The sequence below is a fragment of the Amblyomma americanum genome, chromosome 1 (genome assembly GCF_052857255.1).
Source record: "Amblyomma americanum isolate KBUSLIRL-KWMA chromosome 1, ASM5285725v1, whole genome shotgun sequence".
NCBI classification, from domain to species: Eukaryota; Metazoa; Arthropoda; class Arachnida; order Ixodida; family Ixodidae; genus Amblyomma; species Amblyomma americanum.
Window position 1 is genome coordinate 220,533,129 of NC_135497.1, and position 27,920 is coordinate 220,561,048.

The 27,920-nt window shown below is 45.7% G+C and overlaps 1 protein-coding gene across 2 annotated transcripts in view; it reads left to right on the plus strand.

The window, feature by feature from the left end:
- The window catches only part of LOC144095168 (aurora kinase A-B-like), a 46,473-nt gene extending 18,992 nt beyond the window's left edge, over nt 1-27,481 (plus strand). The window contains exons 5-7 of one of the 2 annotated variants that reach the window (XM_077628964.1): nt 4,370-4,518; nt 13,994-14,225; nt 26,736-27,481. In XM_077628964.1, coding sequence (XP_077485090.1) covers nt 4,370-4,518; nt 13,994-14,225; nt 26,736-26,765 — 411 coding nt within the window. In that variant the 3' untranslated portion in view covers nt 26,766-27,481. Of the gene's footprint in view, nt 1-4,369; nt 4,519-13,993; nt 14,226-17,743; nt 17,957-26,735 lie in introns of those variants that run through there. The other variant, XM_077628960.1, reaches the window with a different exon arrangement.
- Nucleotides 27,482-27,920: the final 439 nt, after the last annotated feature.

Genomic DNA, 27,920 nt, shown 5'->3' on the forward strand with positions numbered 1-27,920 from the left:
ATGAATACCCTAGCAAAAATAATTCCAAAATCTGTCATGTATTCAGTCTATGTCGACGACCTCCGGATTGCTTGCACATCCTCTAGTGTTACATCGTGTGAGAAGCAAATACAGCTGACAGCAAATAAACTAACAACATGGGCAGATAAAAATGGTTTCAAGTTTTCTACGCAAAAGTTCATAGCTCTTCTGTTCTCGCTTAGAAGAGGACTGCACACTGATCCATCCCTTTATCTAAATGAAGTCACACTACCGGTTACAGATGAGCACAAATTTCTAGGAATAACTTATGACAAAAAGCTCACATTCCTACCACACATAAACACCCTCAAAAAGAACACTTCTAAATCTCTGAATATACTAAAAGTACTTTCACGAAAACACTGGGGCTCCGATAGGACTTGTCTTTTACAGATTCATTGCTCTATAGTACACTCTACATTAGATTATGGATGCATAGTTTATGGATCACCGAGGCAATCGTACCTTAAACGGCTGGATCCAGTGCATAATTTGGGTTTGCGTCTTTCCACCGGTGCATACAGGACGTCACCCATAAACAGTCTTTATGTGGAAACCAACGGACCATCACTTACAGACAAAACCAAGCTCACATGCTCGTGCGTTTTAAAAATCCGTTCACTGCCTAAACATATCAGTCACCAAATAGTCACAAAGTGCCCATCTAGAACAAGAACACTATTTAACAACAAACCATTAGCTATACGGCCACTTCTCCTGCGTTTTGAAGAGATGTGCCAAAACCTTGGCGTAATGGATCCATTTCCTGGCATTGCTCGAAAACGAGGTCCACTGCCTCCATGGTACAATTTCCTGCAACCTTTGACCTCATTCTTACACATTTCCGTAAAAAGTAAACTCCACAGCAACATATAATACAAGAATACAGGATGAAGAAGAATTTTATACTGATGGATCAAGAACAGATGCGTAGGAAGCGCAGTGGTGCGAGGGAATTCGGAGGAAATAGACTACCACAGTGTTCCTCCATCTTCACCGCGGAGTGCTACGCAGTATGTGTGGCTATAGAAAAAATACTAAGTGAGAACCTCAAAAATGCTATTATTTACCCAGACTCCTGAAGTGTACTTACATCTCTCCATTCTAAAGATGCCAGCACCCCTCTGCTTGGTTTCATCACACACAACATAGTGTCTGCCACAGCTAAAGGACAAAATATAAAACTGTGCTGGGTCCCGAGTCATTTGGGAATAAAATGCAATGAGAGAGCAGATGTGTGTGCTGCTAAAGTTCGTGGCAAGGAAATAAAAGAAGTAAATATACCGTTTAATGATTGCATGAAATTAGTAGCAAGGAAACTAAGGAAAAAATGGCAGTCGGCTTGGAACAATGAAGTAAATAATAAACTGCACTTGGTAAAACCAGTTTTAGGTGAATTTAAGTCGTGTGTGCACCAAGAACGTTTCAAGGAAGTGATCTTATTTCGTCTCTGAATAGACCACACGCACCTTACGCACAACTTCCTACTAATAAATAAGACAAACATGTTTGCCAAGAATGCGGAGATGAACTCATGGTTAACCACATTTTATTCTCTTGTGTGCAACTGGAAAAACTAAGAAAGAAGTATTTTACTCAATTTTATAATTAATGCATTTCTTTTCATACAACACTGCTCTTAGATGATAATGCCATTGTTAACATACCTTCTATTTTTAGCTTTTTAAAAGAAGCAGGCATACTTGAAAAACTGTAAATTTTGAACCACTGCCTCACTGTATTGCATGATACACCTTCAGCCATTTTCTCATCCCCGAGAAGAAGGCTGAGGTCTTTCTTTGGTTGGTTAGGAGCCTCAGGATCCTTGCCCAGCCAAGGATAGCCGCTGAGGCTACCTAACCTGCTTTAAGGCTTTTACAGTTAGCCTTTTCCAGATTTCTTCCCCTATGTTATTACTAGACAGTACAATATTTTAGGCCATCTACACCATTGATAGTATTTCCCATTTGTAAACATTTTGCACGAAACTTATTCTATACCTTGAGCCTGGCGCATGATGGCCTTAGCTGCCTATGTGCCATAAAACCCAGGGCAACAAAAAAAAAAAACAATTATTCCACTATCCCTAGGGTGTTTGTTTTCAGTTTTGAGAGTGTGCATGTAAACACTTAACCATTGGTGTTTTCCTCAGAAAAACGTATGAATTGGCTTTCTTGAGGCCTGGATGTGCTATTTAGGCTGCAAAATTTGTTTTCAATTTGTTTTCAAAATGATAAATGATGCCTGAAAGGGTTAAAGGGACTATGCAATGAATTAAAAGTCGCTTGTAAATGTTTTCAATGCGTACAAATGATGCTCAGGAGCGTTCACACTAAGTATGGGTCTTCGGAACTGAGCCGGCGATTTGTTATGAATTTTTAAAAACCGTGTTTTTCAAAATTCGGGGGCGATTGGTGTTTTCGTAGTGACGGATTTTGGAACTAAAATCGTGAAAATAGACTTCACTGGTTCAGTGATGTTGGCAGGCCACAACACGCTGTCATTAGCTGGAGCCACGGCAGCCACGACGCCACGGGCACACTTACGGTAGCCGTGAAAGTCGTCTGCTCGTGCCGCCGTGCGACCCCCTCGGGCAAGCGCGAGCCAGGTCACTGCCTTCGCGCTTATGGTTTCAACTTACGTCTGGCGCCTCTTTCTGTCGGGAGTTCCGGAGCCACCCGCAGTGTCTTTTTTGCCCGCAACAACAGACAACAAGCAAAGGAATCTGACATGTGCTGCAATCCAGAAAGCTGAAGGGAGACCGCGGAGACGCTGTCGAGGCTGCTGCTGGGGCGCTGGGCGCGACAACCGGAAGTTGCAAACCAAACGTCAGCGGATTTCGATGGAGGCAAAATTCTAGAGGACCGTGTACTGTGCGATGTCAGTGCACGTTAAAGAAACCCAGGTGGTCGAAATTTCCGGTGCCCTTCACTACGACGTTTCTCATAGCCTGAGTCGCTTTGGGACATTAAACCTCTCATAAACCAAACCTAAACCAGCATTTTCGCTCGTCATGAGTGTTAACGCTGTGATACATAGTTCAATGTTAGCACCATCAATGTTTTTGGTTTTACGGGAAAGCCTGCGCCGTGCTGCCGTCAGATTCGTTGTTGCAGAGTACATACTTTTTTTATGACTGCTACCACTGTTAAAACACCTATAGTGCCTATTACTATTGTATTCATTAGGTGGGTTCAGTATGGGGTATATCTGCTTCAAAGTTAAGCCGATCACATTGAGTGAAACAGTTGCAGTACAGTGCTCGTATTCGTTTATTTACTTTTTTGGGAGGGGGGGGGGGTTCAAAGCATGCTTCCATGATCAGTTTTTCTGCTGAAATTTAGATAGGCCTGCTACAAACTGCTTCAGGAGCCACCATGATGACACAATGCTTACGGTGCTCACCTGCTGACCTGAAAGACGCGGATTCAACCTCGGTAGAGGCAGTCGCATTTTGATAGAGGTGAAGTGCTGTAGAGGCACGGGTATTGTGCGATGTCAGTTCACATTAAAGAACTGACACTACGGCATGCCTCATAATCATAAAATTGTTTTGACACATAAAATTCCAGCTATATTATATGGACAGCTTCACAATGAAATTTTATCTTCTTCAAATTGCTCGAAAATGAAAATTAGTTTGCTCGAAGAGGCTCTGAAGTGCAGTTTTGGCTGCGCCAAACTGCTCCAATGTGCAAATTTGCCTGAGCCATATTGCTTCAAAACACAATTTTGCTTGCTCCAAAAATTCCTCCAAAATGACTTTTTGTAGTCCCACCCCTGCTAAGAAAAAAAATTCAGGGGAGTTGTCCTTGGTGTTCCTTTACCCTTAAAAGTGTGACAATCCAGGGCCAGTTTTAAACCAAAGATTCCCTATTAAAGGGAACATTTTCCATATGGAACATCACTATGTAAAGGAATTAGTGCAAAATACAGATTAACGACAATGGAGGAAACTCATTGTCCTTTTTCCATTGCCTTTGGCTCTGTTTTGTGAACTAATTTTTTTGCATAATGCAACACAAACTAGCCTGACAGCTCGCCCTTCGGAACATCACTGCTTGTATCCATGCTGCCTGGTGGTACCTGCATTGCTTATTTGAATGATGATTGCAGGCTTTTGCCACACTCGAATATAGCTACGACCTCTTTCAGTGCTCCCTTAGTACTTTGCAGGTGTGATGATATTTGTGAAGAGAAGTGGTGTGCTGTTGTTGTGTAATAGTGACCACACTCTAGACACTGATTGAGATTCCACCGCAAGGTGGTGCTGTTTGCAACTGGAAAGCATCGTTGCCTCACTGCATTAGCTTATTTGGTGCCTATGGGCCTGTTTCTCCTTGTGCAGTACATCTACCAGCTGTGCAATGCCCTCAAGGTCTGCCATAGCCAGAAGGTCATCCACCGGGACATCAAACCCGAGAACCTGCTCCTGGGATGCAATGGCGAGATCAAGATTGCCGACTTCGGCTGGTCCGTGCACGCACCGTCTTCCAGGTAAGTGTGCCAACCAAGCGCAGCCGAGCCAGTAGGCCTCCTTTCTTTGTACTAAAGGGGATTTCAACCTTGTTTTGTGTGCGTCTGTTTGCTTTTGCTGTTGCCCGGCACATTGGTACATCTGGCATATGGCAGGTTCCTTCTGATCATGAATGTCAGTTTACGAATATTTCTCAAGAGAAAAGTGTACAACAGCTGTATCATACCAGTACTCACCTACGTAGCAGAAACGTGGAGGCTGACGAAAGAGGTTCAGCTTGTGTCAAGGACAAGGCAGTGAGCTATGGAAAATAAAATGATAGGTGTAGCGTTTAGAGACCGGAAGCAGACAGAGTGGGTGAGGGAACAAACGTACGTTAGACATCCTAGTCAAAATCAAGAGGAAGTAATAGGCTTGGGCTAGGCGTGTAATGCGAAGGCAAGACAACCGCTTGTCTTTAAGGGTAACTGAGTGGATTCCATGGTAAGGTATTTTCACTGGGCACCTTGGCAATGTGAAGCATGAAGCAACAAGGAAAAGGTCCATCAATGAGGCATTTGTAACTTTCCCTGCCTTTTGCTGGTGCCCTGCACTCAAAATGTAGGACTCGAAACGTCTGCTTAGTGCAGTTGGTTCCCATCATTGATCGTATTAGCATGACAAATGTACATGGGCCCCAATGGGCTCTGTGCATTCTGACACTCAGTTGTGTAAACAGCGAGTTTACGTATTAACAAGACCTCAAATATATCTGAAAAGTTTGGTTCCTGAAAAAATTGTCCATAGTCCTATTTATGGGGCACAACTTTATAGTAGGCGTTCACTTGACGTCATCCGCAAGAAGCGCTAGTGACTGGCACGGCGTTCACCATATTTTTGTTGTGTGCAGGGACATCACAGCCAGCCACGACATTTAACTCGTTGTGATCTGTGAACCATGAGTATCTTTCGCGTCTCATTGTAAGTAATTGCTGTGTGACCTTGTACTAAGTGAAACAGGCAAGAGCGGACATGTTGAAAAGGTTTGAATTTGTTAAAACATCCACTGATACGACTGCGGAGGTGCCGGCGTAGTGTTCAACTTAATACAGGGCTACTTCCACTCGTTGAATTCAGTTATACAGAGGCCTCTTACATGTTTTGCTACAGACGAAGAAATCGAAGCGTACAAATCTGTGAAAGGGGTCAATTTTTGACAAGTGGGTGAGCCTGAGAACAATGCTCGAGGGTGCTGGCAGACAGCAGCCATTTTTGGAGAGGTAATTTGCGATGAGTTGGTTAGCTTAGCTAGCCTATATATTCATGTCTATATACAGTCATGCCCCATTGGACAACTCAAATTATGGACAGTTTTTCTGGGGATGAGACACTTTCGATGTATTTACGCCTCATTAAAGGGACACTGAGGAGAACTCTATTAAATTCTTTTTGTTAGCGAAATCTGATAGTTCGGCATTTCATGGCTTTGTTGCCGCTTGTCCGGGAATGAAAGATGCATTTATTTCAAAGAAATTTGGATTCGAAGTTGAAAAACTTTTTCCCGCCGCTCCAATCCAAACTCGAGAACTCTTAAGACGTCACAGGATGAAGTGACGTGAAACGTGACGTAAGCGCAGACTCCGTGATTTCTGGTGGCTGGCGGTGCGGTCTAGCAGCTGCCGAAATGAAACCTACCACCGCCGCACGTTGAAGGCATTTATTGGGGATCGGTATCGTCGCTTCGTTTACGTTTGCACCGGCGTCTTGGCAGCGTTACAATGGATCCCGTTCCCGAACCCGACGACGTAGTTCTCGCAAAAACTCCGGCCTGCATCTCAGCGACCTAAGCCCCAGAGAGCGTGTGATGCTTTTGAGGGAGCACAGTTAGGTTAGGCGCCGGCGGGTCGTTTTCCCCTTCCGCCGTGAGCAGCCGTTGCAAACTAAATATCATAACCCCAGTTCAGGGAGTCGCGAGGGGACAGGACAAGGTCGGCGCGTTGCGCCTATCGGAGGCTGGCCGGGGCTTTGGAGCCAACGGATTGTGTTTCCTTGAATGACGCGGCTGCACGTTGCAGCAGGCGTCGTTGAGTTCTCCCACGGTTGCAAGGGCCAAGTTATTTACTTATATATATATATATATTTTTTTTTGCCACAAAAAACGGATGGGTGCTCAAGAGCGGTCGCGTTTGAAGTTGGCGGCTTGAAACTAAAGCTGACGCACGACTCTTCAGCGGCTTCCGCTAGATCAAACGGGTCCCCTAGATCGGGCTCTCTCGCCCACTTGCATGTACCTTCAGCTGTGTACTGTGAATGGATTAAATTAGCCAAGAGCTCGAAAAGAACAGCTCCGCCCAACTGCCGAAGATATTGAATTCCGTGACAACGCGCAGTTCGCTGCGGAGCCGAATCGGTCTGGCCATGCAGGCGGTGGCTTGTGCACTCGGCGCGAAATAGAGACATGCTCCAAGTCTCCGTCAGTGTGGTCAGAGTGAGCCGAAGCCGCCGAACGCGTCGGCGGTCAAGCGCAGTTGGAGTATAGAGGGTCTCGCTTTGGCCGACGTGACGTACGTCGCCGTGCAGTGCGCGTGCATAAACGCACTTTAACAGAGCCTGCGCTTAACCGCTAACCAACGTATTCGGTGGCGGCATCTATGGGAGCCACTGAAACCCGCCGCCCACTCTCTGAATAAAATAAAGAAATCTGTGCCGAGGCTCGGAATCGAACCAGGGCATTTGGCGTTTGAGGCGGAGACGCTACCACTCTGCCACGACGACTCAAGGTGCAACTGCTAATAAAGGCGCATCTAGTGAATGCACTCTTCCGATGCGAAATCTCCTCGGTTTCGCTACATATGTCCTGGCCTAACAGATCTAGGCCATCAGCAATTTTTCTTACTGCCTTGTACCTTGCCTCCCGTCCCTAATAAACGATTTCCGTTAAGAGTAGTTTGAAGTTGACTGGCGCAGCCGGGAATGTTTCGTCGGGCGAGCGTGTGAAGACACAAGTGCTCTTTATACTGCGAAGTGCCTTGTGCGATCACCGACCATCGTGCCATCATAGTTTTTCATCGACCGTGGCGATCATCTGACCATCCTTAACAGGCTCCTTCAAAGGTTAACTAGCACTTGAAGCGGCATTTGGAGTTGCTCTGCTGTTCGGCGCTTGTATATCTAGGCGCGTCAAAAACAAAACCACTGGGCATGCAAAGCTCTTGGACGCAAAGCGCCATAAAAAATCGAAACTCTCCTGACCACCTGTGGCGCCGCCAAGCATCGGTTCTCTTTGCTTCCTACATTCAGGTTGTCTTTTGTCTGCCTTCCTTGTGTGATAAAAATGCACTATCGGTTTTAAAACAAAACTTACTTCAATATTGAACCGTGCAACCTTCCTTTGTCAGCCCCAGAGATTCACGACTGCATGTAGGAAGGAAAACTCCTCTAAGGTGGCGTCTCTCGTCCTATGACGTCGCCATGCTTGTACTTGCGAGATTGGCCTGTGGCGGCGATACCTGTATATTGGTTCTTGCTATTTTCTACCTTACAAGAGCTTTGTTTTCAGTAAGAGCGGCGTTTTTGTGATCAGGAGCTGGTATTCTATCGATACAAGCCAACTTCAATTTCTCCTCAGTGTCCCTTTAATATGGAAACTCGCTGTCCAAACAATGAACAGGGTTAAAATGCACAGAGCCCATTGGGACCCATGTATCTGTGTCCTGCTAATGTGGACAGTAATGAGAATAAAATAATGAGTGCCTCCGCTAGATGTTGAGCCCATTATAACTTGAGCTCAGAACACTAGCAAAACACTATAAAAACTAGAACACTAGCTTTGCTAGAACATTAACAATAGGCAGTTGAATGTGCAAATGCCTTAGTAGTGGCCTTTTTGTAGTGCGTGCCTGCAGTTTCATTCTTTACAGTGGCAAAGTGACCAGTCGACGTGCCGTACCGTTCAGGGGCGTATCCCGGGGGGTGGGGGGGGGGGTCTTATGGGAATTCAGCCCCCCCACCCGCATGAAAATTTTTTGAACCGTCACGCTTCGCTGACCAAAGTAGCCACCGGCACTGGAAGTCATTCTGGATTTTGTCACCTACACTGTCTTTTTCAGACTAGAAAAGACATTTTGGCCCAAACATTGCTAACTCGTGTTCGATTTTGTGGAAACACCCGTGCACCTGGAGTCATGTAACGCAAGGGGCCCCATCCTAGCACAAACTTTCAAGGGAATATCGATGGCTCGCTGTTACGACTAAAATAAAAATCGGTGCAATTACTCGCAATGCATGACCGGTGACAGCTGCTGCTGCACAGTACACCGGAGCGAAGGACAGCGGCATTAAGATTTTTCCCTGGCCGTTGCATATGTACAAAAATGTAAAGGTTCTTGAACGACAAACATTCATTAAAATATTTGTCCTCTACTTGCTAATTTCACGGCCTTTACGTTTTTCATATCAGCGGCATGCACTGCTTTGCTGGTTCCGGACTGATATAGTTCGACTTTTTGTGATGTTTTCTTTACTTATCAAATACGCGAAAACATGGAAGCATTGGTGTCAGTTATGTCTGCCACGAGTGAACGATAAGCAGATAGTTGGTATGACATGATTACAAGACATAAAACTGAGGAGAGGACAAGACACAGAAGAGAAGCAAACAGGACGAGCTCGTCCTGCTTCCTTCTCTCCTGTGTCTTGTCCCCTGCCCAGTTTTATGTCTTCTAGTCTTGTCTGCCACGATTTTTAAGACATACGAATACATTCTTTTATTTTAAAAAATATATATTTCACTTGTCTAGACAGTGCGTAGCGTTATCTAGTAAACAATGGCATTGTCAATAGCAATGCACTTATTATTGTTGTGTTTGATCCTTCCACAAATTTTATGAGGAGGCCGCGCTGCAACATGAGTACCCCCCCCCCCTCCCCCCCCAACAAAATTTCTGGCTATGCACTGGTACCGTTTGCAACATTGCATCAATGGCTGCAAAAAAAAATTATTTCTGTGCTTCGTTGAAAACCACATTTAGCAGCTGTCAGCTGGGTTAGTACATTGTTCTTAGGGTATAACTCATAGTAGGATGTACTTCACCATACCAAGTGGCTGTCATGTGCCTCGTGGACCACTAGGAGCTTCAGATGTGCTTCATCCTTCACTGCATGATTATCAGAGTAATGGCGGCTAGAGTAAATCACTTTGAGCAGCTAAGGTTGCCCGATTTCCACCTCACTGCTAGCCACTTATGCACAGAACAGTCTGTAATCTTAATATTTCTTTGCTTTTGTTCATGATTCGTTATTACGGATGACTCCCTTTATGGACACTTTTGCTTGGGAACACAGTGTTCATGTTAACGAGGTGCGGCTATACTTGTAAGTGATAAGTTGCTGTTGAGTATAGCAAAACTGCTGCTTACTGCACTGCTGCTGACCTAGAATCCAGACCATATGTGCATTCGAGCGCTATGTTGGTAAAATTAACACTACTTGAGATATGCATTTCTGCAGTACTAGCTCTGGAATTTGGGTCACTTAATTTTGCGCTTTTTCTTCGCAAAGTATCCCTTATGAGTAGCGCACAGTTATCAGTTGCTATGAAATGTTAGAGGCTGTGTTCTTGCATAAATTGCTATGAAATGTTAGAGGCTGTGTTCTTGCATACCATGCAGCCGCCGGCTTTACTGTCGAGTAGTTACGCAAGTTAGGCTGACCGTCTAACTGCATCGTTAAACATACAGCGCTGATATACTACCTCTGTGCAGTGGAGTACTGCTGCAAACTTCTTGCACACATAGCAGTCCACAAAGAAAAGTATTGTACTTAATTAGCAACATGCAAAAACATTGTGAATTGCTTCCGAAACTCGACACTGCGCAAACTGGCGTGAAGCAACGGTCATGCAAATGGTGCACTAGCCATGATGATGCTCGCACCCTCAATAGCACAGCCTCAGTGAAACCTTCCTGTTGACAGGTTCGGGCGAGTTGGTTGTTTATGTTAAGTGCTGTATTTTTTTTCATCCTTTTAAGCGCAGGTTAAAAATTTTAAGAAATGTGTATTTGTTCGCATATTAATAGAACTTTTCTTTCTAATGTTTGTATCTTCGAATGCTACAGGCATGCTTTTCTCTTCATTAGTATTCATGAACTAATTATGTGATAATTGTTTGAAATTGTAGAACAAACAAATGTGGCAGTCTTTCCACCAGCAGCAGTTTTTACTCTAAAGGTAACAGTGAAGACCCAGTTCTCCGATGTAGCTTTTTCAAGAAAAGCGATAAAGGATAATCAGTTCTTGTTGGCCATTTTCACAAGTCATCATTTCATCCATTGTTGCAGGTCAATGCTAAGCTGGATGCTTTTGGGAGCAGTTGTCGAAAGGTATTCCAGTTTGCAATAGTGATAGAAGGGCTGCTCCAATTGTGCCGAGCTGCATCACGAACAGACTGCTGCTCCGCTCCATCTTGTGCCAAACAGGAATTTTAGTGATAAACTGCGCCAGACCTGCACCAAGACAAGGCTAAATGAAAAACAAATTATATCGGGCCAACATTGCCATCCACTTCGCTGAAAAAACGCTGCACTGTCAAAAACAAAACCGAGAACTTGGCGTATGCGAATATTTGAGCACGAATCGAGTATGTTTGTTATTCCATTTATATTCATTCGAGAAATGGATATTAAAAAATTTCCGAATATTAAAAAATTCTTGAGTATTCAAGAGCAACCAAATACCGCCAACTTTAATTACTTTGACTATGGCTATACCACAATATCTGGACAAATTATCCAAAAATCAAGATTAAACTCTCAGGAAAAAATCTGCAAAATTATCATTTTTGCTTTCTTGTCTGTCGTTCGGCGCTTGGACCATTCACATTCAGACGCAGCTAGGCTTGGATCTCCTGTGAATATTAGCAAGTGGACTTTTGCCACACACAACAGGATGAAAACATGTTGGTCGACCACCCATTTCGAACAAACACAACGCGAAACGCATATTTCGTGTTTTATACTTCCGTAATATGTTTCATACTAAATGCCCACACCCATGGCACTCGTCCCCTTGCGTGGAAAACACTTCAAGCATGAGCTCTTTCATTATGTTTAGCTCAACTGTGTGTAACTGGAAGAGCCCACTTGTGCAATTTCACAAGAAAATCCCAAAGGAAACCCGAGTTTCGGTGTAACCGATGAGGAAAGCGATGGTGTAAAAAATCGCATGGTGCATTGTAACCCGTGCACATATGATATGCCCGTAACGGAAGGCATAATGACATACGGAATGCCCCTGTAGCTTTGCTAGGTTGTGTGCTTGTAGCTTTTGGCCGCGCATTCGCCAACTGTCCAAACACAGGTCTGCGGCGCTTTCACATGCCAACAGGTGCGGCGCTGATCATTTCTTCATTGCTTTAGAAGCAGTCTCACCTTTCTGATGCCAGTATGAGCTACCCTTACTGGCGTCGTCGTCGTTCTTCTAGCACACTGAAATTGCATGCTCATTAGGGGCTGTTCACTGTTTTTACAATAGGGCCTCCTTGTTCAGCATATGGTCAGCATCTTTTTACCCAGGGGAGATGGGGAGGTTGACTAACTCTACCCTCGGATAATGTGGGCATTGCTTCTTGTCACTTGAAATCCGAATTAATGAGGTTTTACTACTCAGCATGCTATTTTTAGCTGCCAGTCATGTGTCGATTCATGGATTTCGTTTGCTCTCTCATTTTACATGTTGTACGCTGTTATGCCATCTAATGAAGCTATATACATTTTGGTGCACATCATTTCTATATAGTGCTCAGTCAGTGTAATTCCAGTTGCAAAGACCATAATACACTGTTTGTAAAAAACAACAATATTTGCCTGTTTATCTTTACCTGATATTTTTTTTTTCATACTCAGTAGTTACTCTATTTTAAAATCCATTTTTTCCTTCATACTCGAAAATTTCAATATTGTCACTCCACTACAAAGAACGAAAGTGCGCCACTGTGCAACCAGCATTTATTTGGCACTTGCTTGCATTTATTTCACTTGGCCGCTCGAGTGAGATTCGCTGTGCAAGCTCAAAGGAAATTTCTGAAGCTATTTGTGGCTGTCTCCATCCATGCTCCCTTTTATTTTCTCAATATGTGATTCGTGATTCCACGAACCCCTCCCCCCTCCCTTCACCCACACACATCTACACACACACACACACAGTCACTGTGGTGGCTCAGCGGTGATATGGTGCTTGGCTGCTGACCCGAAAGACGTGGGTTCGATCCCAGCCACAGCGGTCGCATTTCAATGGAAGCGAAATTCTAGGCTGTTGTGTACTGTGCGATGTCAGTGCATGTTAAAGAACCCCAGGTGGTCAAAATTTCCAGAGCCCTTCACTATGGCGTCGCTCATAGCCTTAGTCGCTTTGCGATGTTAAACCCCCATAAACCAAACCACACGCACACGTGCGCACACTGTATAATGCGAAATGTGCACGCGTCTCATGACGCGAGACTGTTTTCACTTATGTGAGTGGCAGCTATGTGCCGCACCTGTGCGAAGCCATAAGCACTCAAGGATGTGTAGTATTCAGCTGCATGGAAAGAGGCGGCAGAGATTGTTGGAGAACTGTCCATTGTAAATTGGACAAACGAGGGAAAGTTTTTCTTACTTGCTGAACAAAGCTTCTATATGTGAAGGTTAATGGTGCAAACTGAACAGACCTTTCGTAGTCATGTCTTGAACAATGTTTTTTTTGCTTCTTGCTTTCATAGGCAATAAATCTTGCTAGCACAAATGACCTTCTTTGAGGCATTTTTATGTTTAAATAGTAAACAAACTTGTATCAGCACTTGCTCCAAATGTATCTCTGGCTGCTCCAAATTAATATTTTGGCCACTCCAAGCCGTGCTCCCAAAAGTGAAGTGCTGCTTCCATCACTGTTATTGTCAGCCATTAAATGTTGATTATCGCTACGAGCCATTGTTCGTAGCCATTGTTATCAGTCATTCTTGTGGGCTCTGTTAGTGAGGGTATTTTCCAACTATTCGGAATTTGTCCATGAATTCTTCAAGGTTTCGATTAACTTTGTGTGTGCACTGTTGGGTCCAGAATCAAAGAAGAATGTTCAGTTTACTGGCAAGTCTCGGAAGCAAGCATTTAGAAAATGGTCAGGCACATGGTCCTCACAAAAGTTTATTATTAGAGTATGTGGGAATATGCGTGGTGTGCTCATGTAAAGACTTCGCATGCCAGTCTGTGTCATCAGAGGCCCAGCATCTTTGCCTAGCATTTCCATCAAGATTTTAGACGGCCAGTAACAATGTAGTCTCTTTTTTTTTCTCTCAGCTAACTTCAGGCAGCCGTCTGTTGTTGCCCACTGAAATACAATGCTATCCTCTTGTGTTTGCCCAAACTGCTCTTCTGCTTGCCCATTTAACAAGCTCATTCTTCTCTGAATGTAAAGCGACTGTTACAGCATTCCTTTGTCATGTGCCCACACTCAAGTGCGGGGGTCTTGTGGTTGGGTTTGCAGACGAGAGACCTTTTGTGGCACACTGGACTACCTGCCACCAGAGATGATCGAGGGCGCTGTGTACAACGAGAAAGTCGATCACTGGGCCCTGGGCATCCTCATCTATGAGTTCCTGGTTGGCAAGCCACCATTCAAATCACGCACCACACAGCAGACATATCGGCGCATTTGTGGTGCCAAAGTCAAGTTTCCGCGGCACGTCAGCGCCGATGCTCGTGATATCATTGGAAAGGTAAGGAACATTGCCGCCAAGCCAGCTGACGGAGGGACCTGTAGTGCACCTGCTTGCTGGCAGTGCTGTTATTTGCTTGGTTTCGCCAAGCTGTCACATAGCCACACCCAGCTGGAGAGAATATCCTAGTGACATTTTGGTGGGACACTCCCACAAATGAAGTTTATAGTTATAGGCCAAAGCAAGACCCAAATCAGAGAGGCACGTCTGTCTTAAAGGTGCACTAAAAAGCAATCTGAACTCATCTTTTTACCACAGGAACTCGATCTTCACGTTCCGAGCATTCTTAGAAACTTCGAATTATGGTCCTGTGCGGTCAATTTTTCTAACTTAAATCGGATTAAATGCCCTGGCTCCCGCATTTTTTTTTTTCACTCAATGCTGAAGGTAGCAGCAGTCAAATAACGCGTGGAGTGCCTTTCAGCCAGTCTCGTGGCGGCTTGCTGCTCTGCCATTGGTGAAGTGATATGTAAATCTTGAAGAGTCCACGTGTATTTTTATTTCCATGGGCCTGATTTGCTGCTGTGTTGTCTGCGACTGAAACTATATATTCACAGAAACCTAGAAAACAAAATAAAAGTGAAAGCAAAGCCACCACGGGACTGGCGTAAAGGCACTAGATGCGTTGTTTGACTCCTCAAACCTTCAGTGTTGAGTTCGAAAAAGGCGGCAACCGGGTCGTTTAACCCGCCTTAAATTAGGGAAATCGGCCGCACAGGATAATAATTTGAAGTTTATAAGAATGCTCGGAACATGTAGACCGAGTTCCCGTGGTAAAAAGACGTGTTAAGAGTCCTCTTTAGTGCATCTTTAGTCACAAGTCGGTAATGTGCTGCAATCTGATATGCTGGTCTTCTGAAATACCGTATTTACGCGCATAATTTGCGCAATTTTTATTCAGAAATTAGGACTCTAAGAAGGGGGTGCGCAAATTACGCAGGGATTTTGCAAGCGCGACTTAAAAAACTTTATAAGGGTCATAACGCGCAATACAGGTATAGTGTATGTTGCTGTGTATACGTCAGCACCCAGACCCGCACCCTACGCTGGCCGGCCCCCGAAAAAAAGTTCACTCTAAATAAAAGGCTGCACAGCGCCCCCCCCGCTCTTGCGGGATGGCATGAAGGTGCATGCACGAAGCTGAATAAGACGCTAAAACAGCGTCATCGCTTGCGGACCAGCCAATTGTTCGGTAGTTCTAGATTCCATAAGTTTGCTTTCGCAACTTCGTCCGAGAAAGCAACCGCGAATCAGTAAATCAATTATCGCACCACTCAATTCTTTAACACTACCGCACGAGCGTCGACCAAACTGCTTGTCGGCGCCTTATCACGGCGTGGAGCTGAGAAGGCAGTGAAAATAGCCACGTGCGCACAAGTTTTCCGGCACAGCGATTGTCGTCTATGGGCAAACTTGTGCGCACGCGGTTATTCTCGCTGGTTTCGCGCTCCGCGCCATGATAAAGCGCTGACAAGCAGTTTGAAACTTGCCGTATAGCTGTGATAGCCCATCGCAAGGCACGACCGAACAACCAAACATAAGCCGTCAGAGCCACTAAGAAAAGCGTAGCCGGCAGTCGAGTCACGTGCATCAGCCAAACAAACAGCGGTGTTGGCTCTTCTATCAGCTGCCGATCCTCCCTGGAAGCGCTGCTGGCCGTTTCGAGTGGCGATGCCGCTGGTGCCACCGCGATTGTAACAGCGGCCCCTGACACCACCATGAACGCCCAGTGCACAAAATATTCAAAAAGCCTTCCGAACAAACACACGGAATAGCCGAATGCTACTGGGTAGAGCCATAGGGTAGAGCCCGTGTGCATGATGGTGGTCTAGTGCAGCGCAGTGCGTAAAATATGCGAGTAAAAATTTTTTTTGTAAACCTGTGGGATAATTTAAGGGTGCGCAAATTATGCGCGTAAGTACGGTAACCGAGAATATTTTTTTTTCATGCACCCTCTTCCTCCAACACTTAATAATGGCACAGAGGTGAGGCAAGTCTAGAAAGTTGATTTTATCTTTCGCTCTATTTCATAAGTCACAATCCTGCTTCATTTCTCTGGGGGACAATAAAAATTTTATATACAGTGTAATTCTGGACAAAAGCATTTTTCGATGGGAAGGAGTTTATGAACACAATTTTTTCATATATTGTTTAAGATTTCACTATAACAATGAATATATTGGTAGATGTCCTGTCAGCAGGCTTGCATTTTTTTTAACGTTTTTGCTATCGTCAAAAATGTTCCCATTGGTTTTCTGTGGCAGTCTTAACTGCTCAATGTGAGTGATGAAAAACTTTAAAAGAAAGACTTTTCTATGCATTAGAAGAGTGACCACTAACAGTAACTTACAGTATTCCAATATTCAATATTTTTTTCAAGAATGCTATACATAATGCCACTAGAAAGCTTTTCGTTTGAAGACACCTAGGCCACGAAGAAAATAGGACAGTCTAATCTTTTTCGCGGATTAAACCCTCCCTTGGTTTTGAGAAAAGGAAAGGTGCATAACTGGTTCACTTTATCGGTGGACGCCTCAGGTGCACCAGACTAAAACTTGAGTTGCTGGGTAGCCTTCTTTTTCCTCCTAGACCGCTGGTGTCTATCTACAAAGTTAGCCGGTTATGCAACTTTCTTTGCCTTTAAAATCAAGGGAGGGTGCAGACTGTGAATAACATTAGACTGGGAAATAGACTGTCTAATTTTCTTCGTGCAAGTGATCCCAGGTGAAGGCAAGCACTGTGCAAAATACAAAACAAATAGAATTGAGTCGCACTCAGGACTACCCTATTCAACGCCTAAGATTTCCTCATTATTCTTGGAAGCAGATGTGCAGTCCTTGCACTGTCTCTCTTTTTTCTAGGGCACAACTTCTTGCAGCTCTGTGTGAGCATCTTTAGGTCGAATTTCTGAAGGAGTGTAACCATGTGCACAGAGTATTGGACTGCAAAGCTAGTGTGTTATTGTGGATGAAATATTAGCGACCTCCAGGGCCACAAAAGAAAAATTACTTGAATAGCATTGAAAGCTGTCCTAGGAAAGACGATGGGCACTCATACAAGTTCCCGCTGCATCTCTGAATCTGCCTTTTTCGCACAGCTTTCCTGCACATGCCGTGCTTCTTCTCCTCTGTCCCCTAGTTTAAAACAAATTGGTTGAAAAATCGCCAGCTTACACCACGTGATGGTGACAGGTGCAGGTGATGGCTGCGAGTGTACATCTGCACTTCGCACGTACAGTTGGCATTGTGTTGCAATGAATTGTGCCAGTAGCAGGCACAGCAGAACCTCACTCATTTGTTTTCAACCAGTTTCCTGGGTAGCAGACGAATTTTCACTTGTTCCTAGATGTGAAAAAAAAAATTGCAGGTTCTAAGCTGCATGCCTACGCTGATCAGAAATTAATTATTATGGGGGTTTTGTGATCCACGAATTCTTTTCCTAAATGGCACAGACCATTTTCAATCGAGCACGTGAGAGTGCCTGTACTCTACATCGGCTTCCTTTCTTTCTTGGAACAGTTGCTGAAGAGACTGCCTGCTGACCGCATCTCTCTCGATGAGGTGCTGACCCACCCCTGGGTAACAAAGCATGCGGACACAACTGTCGAGTGCAAGACTTTATGAAGAAAATGTACAGCATGAGCACAACTACATGTGATAATTGTACGTGCCAAGTGCGCTGTGCATTTTATTTACGACAGACACTATAAAGATCGCCTTTATAGCTTTTAATCAAGGCTTTCCAACTTTGTCTTGTGTTTTGTTTTCGGAGCCCCAATTTGGCTCCCCGCAGGGGGGCGTCTGCAGCTTGCAGTCGTTGGTGAGTGGCGACACCACGTGTTCCCGAGCATCTGCAGGGACATCCCTGCAGGGGGATGATGGTGAACAATGCATCACCACAGACCCGAGCACCCGCGCCTAGCCGTGCATGGCATCGCCGTGTCTGGGGAACAGGGGATCCTGGTGGTTAAGCCGATGCCGAGCATTTGGACCTTTAAGGCCCCTTGGCGGAGGCAACACACCACTTTGGCCCCAGCTTCCTGTAGACGGCACCTCCGGCCTGACCCGACCGGGGATATCGGCAGTCGCCTTTTCCTGTCCTCCTCCTTATATTTTACTTTCCTATCATCTTTCTCACAACTCTCCTGTCTCTTCCTCTCTTCTCATTTTTTCTTGTATATTTCATAGGTGGCAAGGGTTAACTTTGCGTGGCGTAACTACCGAGTTGCCCATATTTGGTTATAGCAGTGGTGTACAGCTGGCGTGGGCAGAACTTACAAGTTCCTGTTCCGCCCCCTTGTTGGGCTGCATGGTGGGTGGCTGGCACCATGGCCGAAGAACACGCTTTTTTTTTTGGCTACCTCTCTCCTTTCAAATGATCGCCCTCTATTCAGAGGGCGGACCGATATCACCTCTCAGTTTTTCTACAAAAATAAAACTATGTTCTGAATGTACTACATCGTTCATAGCGAACAAAAAGGAAAGCCAGCCAGACTTATATTCCCGTTTCTAGTATCCAAAGTTCTCGCAGATTCCCTGGGCCCTGAGTATAAAGTGACAAAGCTAGCTAGTGGTGACCTTTTGCTCGAACTGATCGATATCATTCAGATTTAAAAGCTGGCAAGCATCGAAATTTTTGGTGATATTCCTGTCTCCGTGACCCCACATAGATCTCTATACACACTGCGTGGTGTCATTTCTGACAAAGACTTCTTGCAACTTACCAAAGAAGAAATGCTCGAAGGATTGTCAGATCAGAATGTGACTAATGTACAGAGAATCAAAATTCGTAAAGAAGACAGGGAAATTCCGACAAAGCGCCTGGTTCTCCCGCCACGGCTCCCAAAGCTGCCACGGCCTTGATACCTGCGCCAAATGTCCCTCCAATAATCAGCAATCAAACGACTGCGATGCTGCACCACGCTGCGCAAACTGCGAAGTGACCACGCCGCTTATTAAAAAAATATATAACATTTAAAGAGGCAAGACAGCGTTGCGCAACGACTCAGGGCACATTCTCTTTCACTGCACGTACAAACTTCGCCGATGTGGTGCGTGGGTGCGGCACACCACAGCGGCCTTCGACACCTGCCCTGCTCACACCTAGTGAGGCTGAGGCAGGGCCATCCGCGCCCCTGGCAGATGCAGTGAAAGCTGCTATGCTACCCCCGAAAAAGGGCCCGTTTCCCCTGTTGTGGGCTTCCCCCGTTCGGGAAAAGCTCACAACCTCCCTGCCTGCAGGCTCCCCGCGGAACTCCAACGCCTCCAATGAGGCGATGAACACAGGTCAGAGCTCACCTCCGTCGCTGCAGAGGCAGAACTCTCTTGATCGCAAAAAAGAAAAAACCTTAATAACAGGCCCTCAGCAAGGAGGGACCTAAGGTCTCAATACAATCCCCCCAAAATCATCATGGCGTTCCTTATCCACTGGAACTGCCGTGGAATTCTAAATAAATATAGTGACGCAACAGATATCCTGAATTCTCTATCTCCTGTAGCACTGTGTCTGCAGGAGACCAACTTGGGACCTTCTCATAAAAATATTTTTAAGAAATATAAAGTCTTTCGGCGTGACCGTGAGCAAGCAAATAGGCTCTCTGGAGGCATTGCTGTTGTAGTTCAGAGCGGCGTTGCAACCCATGAAATAAAGCTCCAGACGAATTATGAAGCCGTTGCAGTCACCGTCCTAAGCTTTAAAACAGTTACTGTATGCTCTATATATCTTCCACCACATCTCACTGTTACGCTACGAGGCATAGAAGAGCTTTTTAGGTAGCTACCAGAGCCATATCTGGTAGTCAGATTTTAACACGCACTCCTCATTTTGGGGAAGTGAACAGACAGACACTGGAGGTCGGGTTTTAGAAGATTTTATTCTGCGCAACAACGTCTGCTTGCTCAATACAGGCAAACCCACATATTGCTCTTCATCCTCAGGTAAGTTGAGTTGCATAGGCTTCTCTTTTAGCTCTGCATCTGTTTTTACCGATTTTAAGTGGGATATTCTTGATTACCCGTATGGAAGTGATCACTTTCTAGTGGTAATTAATTTTGCGTCACCACCACCAATAATCCCAACAAAACCACGTCGTTGGAAGCTGCACTTAGCGGACTGGCCACTATTTCAAGAAAAGGCCTGTCTGGAGAAAATATTTTCTGATAATCTTAGCGTTGACGAACTAAATGAAATTTTTACAACATGTATCATTGCGGCTGCACGTCTAGCCATTCCTCAATCGTCAGGCATTGTACGATAAAATAATAAATCTCCTCTACACACAAGTGTGCAAAGAAGCAAAAAAGAAACAAAACAAAGCCTGCAGAACTTTCTGAATATATCCCACTCACAACAACTTCATAAAGCTTAAAGGGACACTGAGGAGAAATTGAAGTTTGCTTGTATCGATAGAATAGCAGCTCCTGATCACAAAAACGCCACTCTTACTGAAAACAAAGCTCTTGTAATGTAGAAAATAGCAAGAACCAAAATACAGGTGTCGCCGCCACAGGCCAATCTCGCAAGTACAAGCGTGATGACTTCCTAGGGCAAGAGGCGCCACCTTGGAGGAATTTTCCTTACTTCATTGAAACCACGAATCTCTGAGGCTGGCAAAGGAAGGTTGCGCACCGCACCGCTAGCCGTCGGAAATCACGGAGTCTGCGTTTACGTCACGTATCACGTCACTCCGTTCTGAGACGTCATAAGAGTTCCCTGAGTTTGAATCAGAGCGGCGGGAAAAACTTTTTCATCTTCGAATCCAAATTTATTTGAAATAAATGCATATTTCGTGCCCGGACAAGCGGCAACAAAGCCATGAAATGCCGAACTATCAGATTTTGCTAACAAAAAAAAAATGATAGACTTCTCCTCAGTGTCCCTTTAAAAAGGCGAGAGCAAAAGCACGGTACATACGTCGCAATGCTGAGAAAACTTCATGGAAAAACTGTGTCGTCCATAAATAGTTCAGTTACATTGAAACAAATGTGGGAACAAGTCTGCAAACCTAATGGCAGCTTTACTCCTTTTACAATTCCTTTCCTAACAGCTCCAGATACACAGACAAGCATTAGGGAACAGGTCGACAAACTATAGGGGAACACTTCGCCACAGTTTCTAGTTCCTCGCAGTACACACAATCATTTACAAAGTACAAGAACACAACAGAAAACAACGACTGCCGACAAGTGGCAGTGCAAATGAACATTACAATAAATTAATCGCACCACAAGAAATCCTTACAGTACTGTCGGCGGGCAGAGACAGCACCAGGCCCAGATGAAATCCATTATGAAATGCTTGCTCACCTCTCCGAAGACGCTGTAGAAGTTCTGAAATTCTTCAATAAAATATGGCAATCTGGAAAAATTCCAGAGGCGTGGAAAAAGGCCGTGGTTGTGCCATTCCTGAAATCTGGAAAACCGCCAATTTCGGGTGGCAGTTGCAGGCCAATAGCACTTACGAGTTGTCTTGCTAAATGTTTTGAAAGTGTTCTAAATATTAGATTAATGTTCATCCTTGAATCGCGCAAACTTCTTGATATCCACCAATGTGGATTTAAAAAAGCATATGCTGTACAAACGACCATCTCGTCCGTCTTGAAAACACAGGCCGTGAAGCATTCATACACGAACAGCACTGTTTGGCAGTATTTTTTGACCTCGAAAAAGCTTATGATACCACCTGGAAGTTTGGGATTCTTCGTGACCTTGCGGATCTAGGTATCCATGGCAGGATGCTGAACTGTTTGAAAGACTTTCTGACCGCTCATTTCGTGTGCGTCTAGGTTGCACGCTTTCGAAAAAATTCATCCAGGAAAATGGCGTACCGCAGGGGTGCATTCTAAGTGCCACACTCTTTATTGTAAAGATGAACTCAATATCACAAATGATTCCAAAGTCCATCATGTATTCCATATATGTTGACGACCTTCAAATTTCATGCACATCTTCCAGCTTACCAACATGCGAAAGACAGATGCAGCTTACTCTGAACAAACTAGCGACTTGGGCAGACCAAAATGGATTTAAGTTCTCTCCACAAAAAACAGTTACCGTCCTTTTCTCACTGAAAAGGGGCGTGCAGACTGATCCCACCCTGCAGGAAATGACCAACCAACCAGACAAACACGAGACACGTAACGAAGAGCGACCCCCGACCTTTAAGGGGCGAGTGATGGCGCTGTCGACACATCAGTTGCAAAACTTTTTTTTTTTCGGTCCGGCTTTCGCGCACCGACGTCACATCCAGTGGCCGTGGGATGCCAGTCGGTCATGCTGCCGAACCATCGCCAGACTACATCTACAGTATCCAGTACACTGTACTACAGCCTTCCTGAACACTGCAGCCAGACCGCCTCTAGCTTACCGCTGCCTGTGTTAGCTCGCATCGCGTTGGTTCACGCCCATCCGAAGCTTCAATATGGTACTGCTAAGGTACTGCGTAAAATGGTTTCGCAACTGATGTGCCGACAGCGCCCCCTAAAGGTCGGGAGTCGCTCTTCGTTACGTGTGTTGTGTTTGTCTGCTTTCGTCGTTCGTTCACCGACAAGAGCTGGTGGTGCCAGTATAGCTGTTCTGAAACTGTCTTCGATTGGGCGTTCTCGCATACGATGCGGGATACCGGTTAATTCGCGCTGATTAAGGAAAGACATTTACCGCCAAATGCCACCGCTGTTCGAAAACAGCGCCCGCGAATAAGTGGGCGGTTCAGCCATAATTTTTTTTTCGATTTTCTCTGAGCGACGTAACACGCAGTATATGTATATATGGTGCACCGAAAAGACACGGACACGACACAGAAGCTAGAAGAGGTGCTGTTTAAAAAATAAAATTAATAAGCTACCCAGAACATTGAAATTTTGTGTGCTTTCGCTGTGCTTCCTGCGTTTTTCAGAGCGCTATTTAGATTTCTTGTAGCATGCATGCTTTTTGCTCAGTGCTGCTAAGCAAGCATAAAACAAAGGCCTTTTGTGCACATGCTTTCGCGTAGAAAATTTTCACTGGGAATGAAGAATTTAATTGAATTTGTTTTTGGGGAAAGGAAATGGCACAGTATCTATCACACATATTGGGATAAAGGGGGGACTGAATGAAGAAAGGAAGAAAGAGGTGCCGTAGTGGAGGGCTTTTGACCACCTGAGGATCTTTAGCTTGCACTGACATTGCACACGGGCGCCTATGAAACGCTGCCGCCGTGGTCGGGTTCGAACCTGGGAACTCCAGGTCAGTAGCCGAGCGCCCTAACCACTGAGTGAGCCACCACGGCGGATATCAATAGCTTAGTTTGTAGCTTACGAACTGTAGAATGCAGGTAACTAGCAAAAGTTTGGTCAGAAAGGTTCTTGTAGTGTGGTAAAAAAGTTGATATTATCCTTTTGTTCTGGGTGCTCATTACTGTTGTATCAAACCTCTCTAAACTAATATGAGAAATTTTATAATTATGAATAGATGTCTGCAAGCTGCACATTCTAAAGAATCTGTGTGCCAAGTTTCGTTGTGATACGACAAATAGAAGTACAAAAAACCCTGTGTCCAATCTTGAAAATTTGATATGTTTCCCCTCCATCGAAACGCAGCCGCCGCGGTTGGGTTCGAACCCGGGAACTACGGAGGAGTAGCCGAGCGCCCTAACCACTGAGGGCGCCCGGCTACTGATCCGGACTACTATTCATAACTTTAGAATTTCTAATATTAGTTTAGAGAGGTTTGATACAACAGTAAGGAGCACCCAGAACAAAAGGATAATATCATTTCTTCTTTCACTCCCTCCTTTATCCCTTCCCTTATGAGGCCTCGGTTCAGGAGACATATACTGCGTCATTTCCTTTCCCCAAAAAGCCAGTGTTCAATTTTCAGTAAAAACTGCAGAAGGAGAAAAATGCATTTCAAAGTTTGAAAGTTCTGTATTCAACAAAATGCGACCGAAATTTGCACTAAATTTGGCATGGAGAATCATGGGCTGCACAGCAATCATCCCCCATCACTAGAATGCCCCTGCGCCATAGGTTAATCCCTCATGGTCCTTGCGAGCAGCGTACTCCATTCGAGCCTCCTTCTCCATGCTTGGGCGGTGAGCGCTTGCCTCAGCAGTCTGCCGTGTAGACGTCTCTTGGATGCGCGTTTTGTCACTGAGCACAAGGAATCCCTTGGATGGGAGAGTGCCAATTTCTTCCAGTACCTGATCAAAGCTTGTATGTCCCCTATTGAACCACAAGGCCGCAAGGGCTGTGGCCGTTTCAACAGCAGTCTGAGATGCAAACCTCATTTTAGGACACAGCAACCAAATTTTGCGGTTCAGCGATTCTGCAGCATTTTGCATCTTACCTCGAACGCAACGAGCCAGCAGCTTGTCATCTGTCAGCCGCTTATGCATTGGCAGCAATGCCTTCCCTTGGGCTTTTGTCAAGAGGGGCGTGTGGTCTGGTGGCGGCTTTCTAAGGGCTTCAGCTCGCCTGTGTTTACGTCGTTATGAAGCACCCTCTGGGCAATATCTATGGCTACTAGCTGCATCGCTGGGCACGAATGCAGCTAGGATGCCCAGATACTGCAGTACATGATAGCATGAGCATCACCGCTGTTGTTAGTTGCTGCTATTAAGGCGAAAGCCTTTCTTGTCTCATGAGTGTGCGCAGGAAACGTGTACAATTAAGTGTCCGCTCCACCTGTCAATCAAACGAAGTGAAAAAAGAGCAATTCAAAAATAAAAACATTCAACAAAAATAAAGGGAAATATAAAAAAAATGAAAAATGAAGAAACGGGGGCAGGAAACGCTTTCGCATGTCCGCTCGTCATTATCGTCATCAGCCTTACTACACCCACTGCAGGGCAAAGGCCTCTCCCACGTCTCTCCAATCAACCCTGCCCTTTTCCAGCTGCGCCCACCTTATCCCCGCAAATTTCTTTATCTCATCCGCCCACCTAACTTTCTGCCGCTCCTGCTACGCTTGCCTTCTCTCGGAACCCCTTCCGTTACCCTTGAGGATCAAAGGTTATCTTGCCTTCGCATTGCATCCTCTGCCCAAGCCCATTTCTTCCTCTTAATTGATCTCGACTAGGATGTCATTAACCAGCGTTTGTTCCCTCACCCACTCTGCCCGCTTCCGGTCTCAACGTTACACATATAATTTTTCTTTCCATGCTCGCTCCGTTGTCCTCAACTTGGAACCCTTTTCTTTAGCCTCCACGTTTCTCCTCCGTGAGTGAGTACCAGTAAGATACAGCTGTTGTATACTTTTCTCTTGAGAGGTATTGGTAAACTGCCATTCATGACCTGAGAGAACCTGCCATATGCGCTCCACCCCGTTCTTATTCTTCTGGTTATTTCCCTCATGACATTTTTGGCAGTACACCTGCGGTTTCTGTATCGTGGGGTCATTCAGCTTCTCTCCTCACGGAAGCAGGGTCTTTAGTTCTCAAAGGGCTGTGCCGAGGGGCTTTGCAACATGGTTGCTGCAGTCCTATTTCCATATGGTTGCAGCACCATACACCTAAGCCTCGGATACAGCAGTGCGCGCTTTATACTGCCTGCATGCCTCAAAAATGTAGTGAAGCGTAGTGGTGTCTCGTACAACGGCGCTCTCTGCCAAATGCAAAGTGCTGCTTCCTTTTACCTGGTTCGAATCCGACCGCGGCGGCCGCGTTTCGATGGAGGCGAAATACAAAAGGTGCCCATGCGCTGGGCGATGTCAGTGCATGTTAAATATCTCCATGTGGTCGAAATTATTCCGGTGCATGGTGGTAGTGGAAAACATTTATTTAAGGTTATTAACTGGAGAGAGTGGAGACTGGCCTTAGGGGCCAGACCCTTACAAATTCTAGGAGAGCTAGGTCCCTACTCGGGGACCCTCGTGGCTTCCTCGGCAGCCCGGGCCCTAGCGACGAGGGCTCTTTAATTGCCTCTCTAAAGTCGCGGCACCTCTTTCTTGTTTCACTCCCTCCTTTATTCCTTCCCTTACGTCGTAGTTGGGGTGTCCACCGAGACATGTGAGACAGTTACTGTGTCATTTACTTTGCTCAAAAACCAAATTTCATTTTTTTTCGCACATGGGCCGGTGGAACGCCTGCCGAATATCTTCTTCTTCACTGCTCAATATTGCGTGCCGACTGCATGCCAAGCAGTAATTCGACAACACTTCAAAATCGAGGCACAGTCCACTATCAAGGGACACAAAAGTGTCCACGCTTTTGCCATGTGCCGTCGTACATAACAGCTAGCGGCGCCTGCGCCGCCGACTCGCGCCTCGATCTCACAGGCCGTCTTCAGATTTTGCGCGGCAGTGTTCATGGCCGCGGAATGCACTTTTTAACGCGACAACGTTAAGGAGCTCGTGTCGCAGAAAAGCCGGTGTCGTCGGCGTAGGCGTCTTTGGCCGTGGGCGAAAAATATGGCTCATCTCGGCGGACACCTGAAACGCGCCGTAAGGGAAGAGATTTTTACGCGACAGCGTTAAAGATTGATTGATTGGTGGATCGATTGATTAATCGATCGATCTATTTTTCCTTCCCTTACAGCGCGTTCCGGCGGTCCAGCGAGAAATGTGAGGCAGACGTCATTTCCTTTCCTAAAAAGCAACTGTTCATTTCATTTTCCTTTCCTTACGGCCCGGTTCGGGTGTCCGCCGAGATATGTGAGACAGACGTCCTTTCCTTAAATTGTACAACGGGCCACGCGTCGCGCCGATCAGGTGATAGCGTTCCGTGTACTCCTCGGCAACCATGCGACACGCTGTCGCGTCTCACTCTTAAAGACGAAGCTTAAGCGTCCTCCAGTTTCTTTTTGCGATTCCATGGAATTTCTTTTGGTGCATCGGTTTTGGAAGGTCGATGATAGCCAAAGCCGCACAAGCTGATCGTAGTCGGTAGCCGGGTAGCCGTGGAGCCCCCCGAGCACTGTGGGAAAGAGGAGCGTCAAAGTTACGGGGAGGTTGTTGACCATTACAAATTGGGACGTAGGCTGGCGCCCCCACCAGACCCAAAATTAAATGTAGAAGCTGGCGCGTGGAGTCAGCTACAAGCTAATACATTTATGAACCCGGTATGGGCTTACCACGCGTACCATGAGCTGAGGTTGCATGATAGATGCACGCACTGGGGCGAGAGGGACCCTCGACCAAATAATTTGGGAGTGCCCAAAATCTCCCGGAGCGGGCAAAAATATTTATAGTAGAGAAGCCTGGAGACCCTGCTAAGAAGCCCGGACCCTGAGCTCCAGCGCACGACCATCCATCTGACGGAAGAGGCCGCTACCATGTCAAGGACTGCCAGCCAGCCTCTAACTGCGGACGCACAACTCCCAGTCTTCCGGGCCTCCGTGCCGGGGCGGGGACAAACGTCTTTTCTGATAGCAATAAAAGTTGTTCAATAAAAAAAAAACACCGATTGCGTTTCGATACCTGGGCGCCGCCATGTTTTTTGTTTGTTTTTTTTTTACCCGAGCGCCGCTTACCGCCGATGCCACCATGGGCTGATAATCTGCAGCCCGTGCACTGCAGACGAAACAGCGTGTGGTTTCTAGCAGTGTCATCCGCCCGTTTTATTCCTGCCAAGCCTAAAAATGGTGCGTGGGGGTTCACCTCGTGTTAATCCTCGTGTGTGCTTTGCCATTAGCGCCTGCAACAACCAGCGGGAGCAAGCGACCATGCTTCGACGGAGCGAACGATCAGCATCAGTGAGTGCCATGCTCGCAGTTCACGCCAT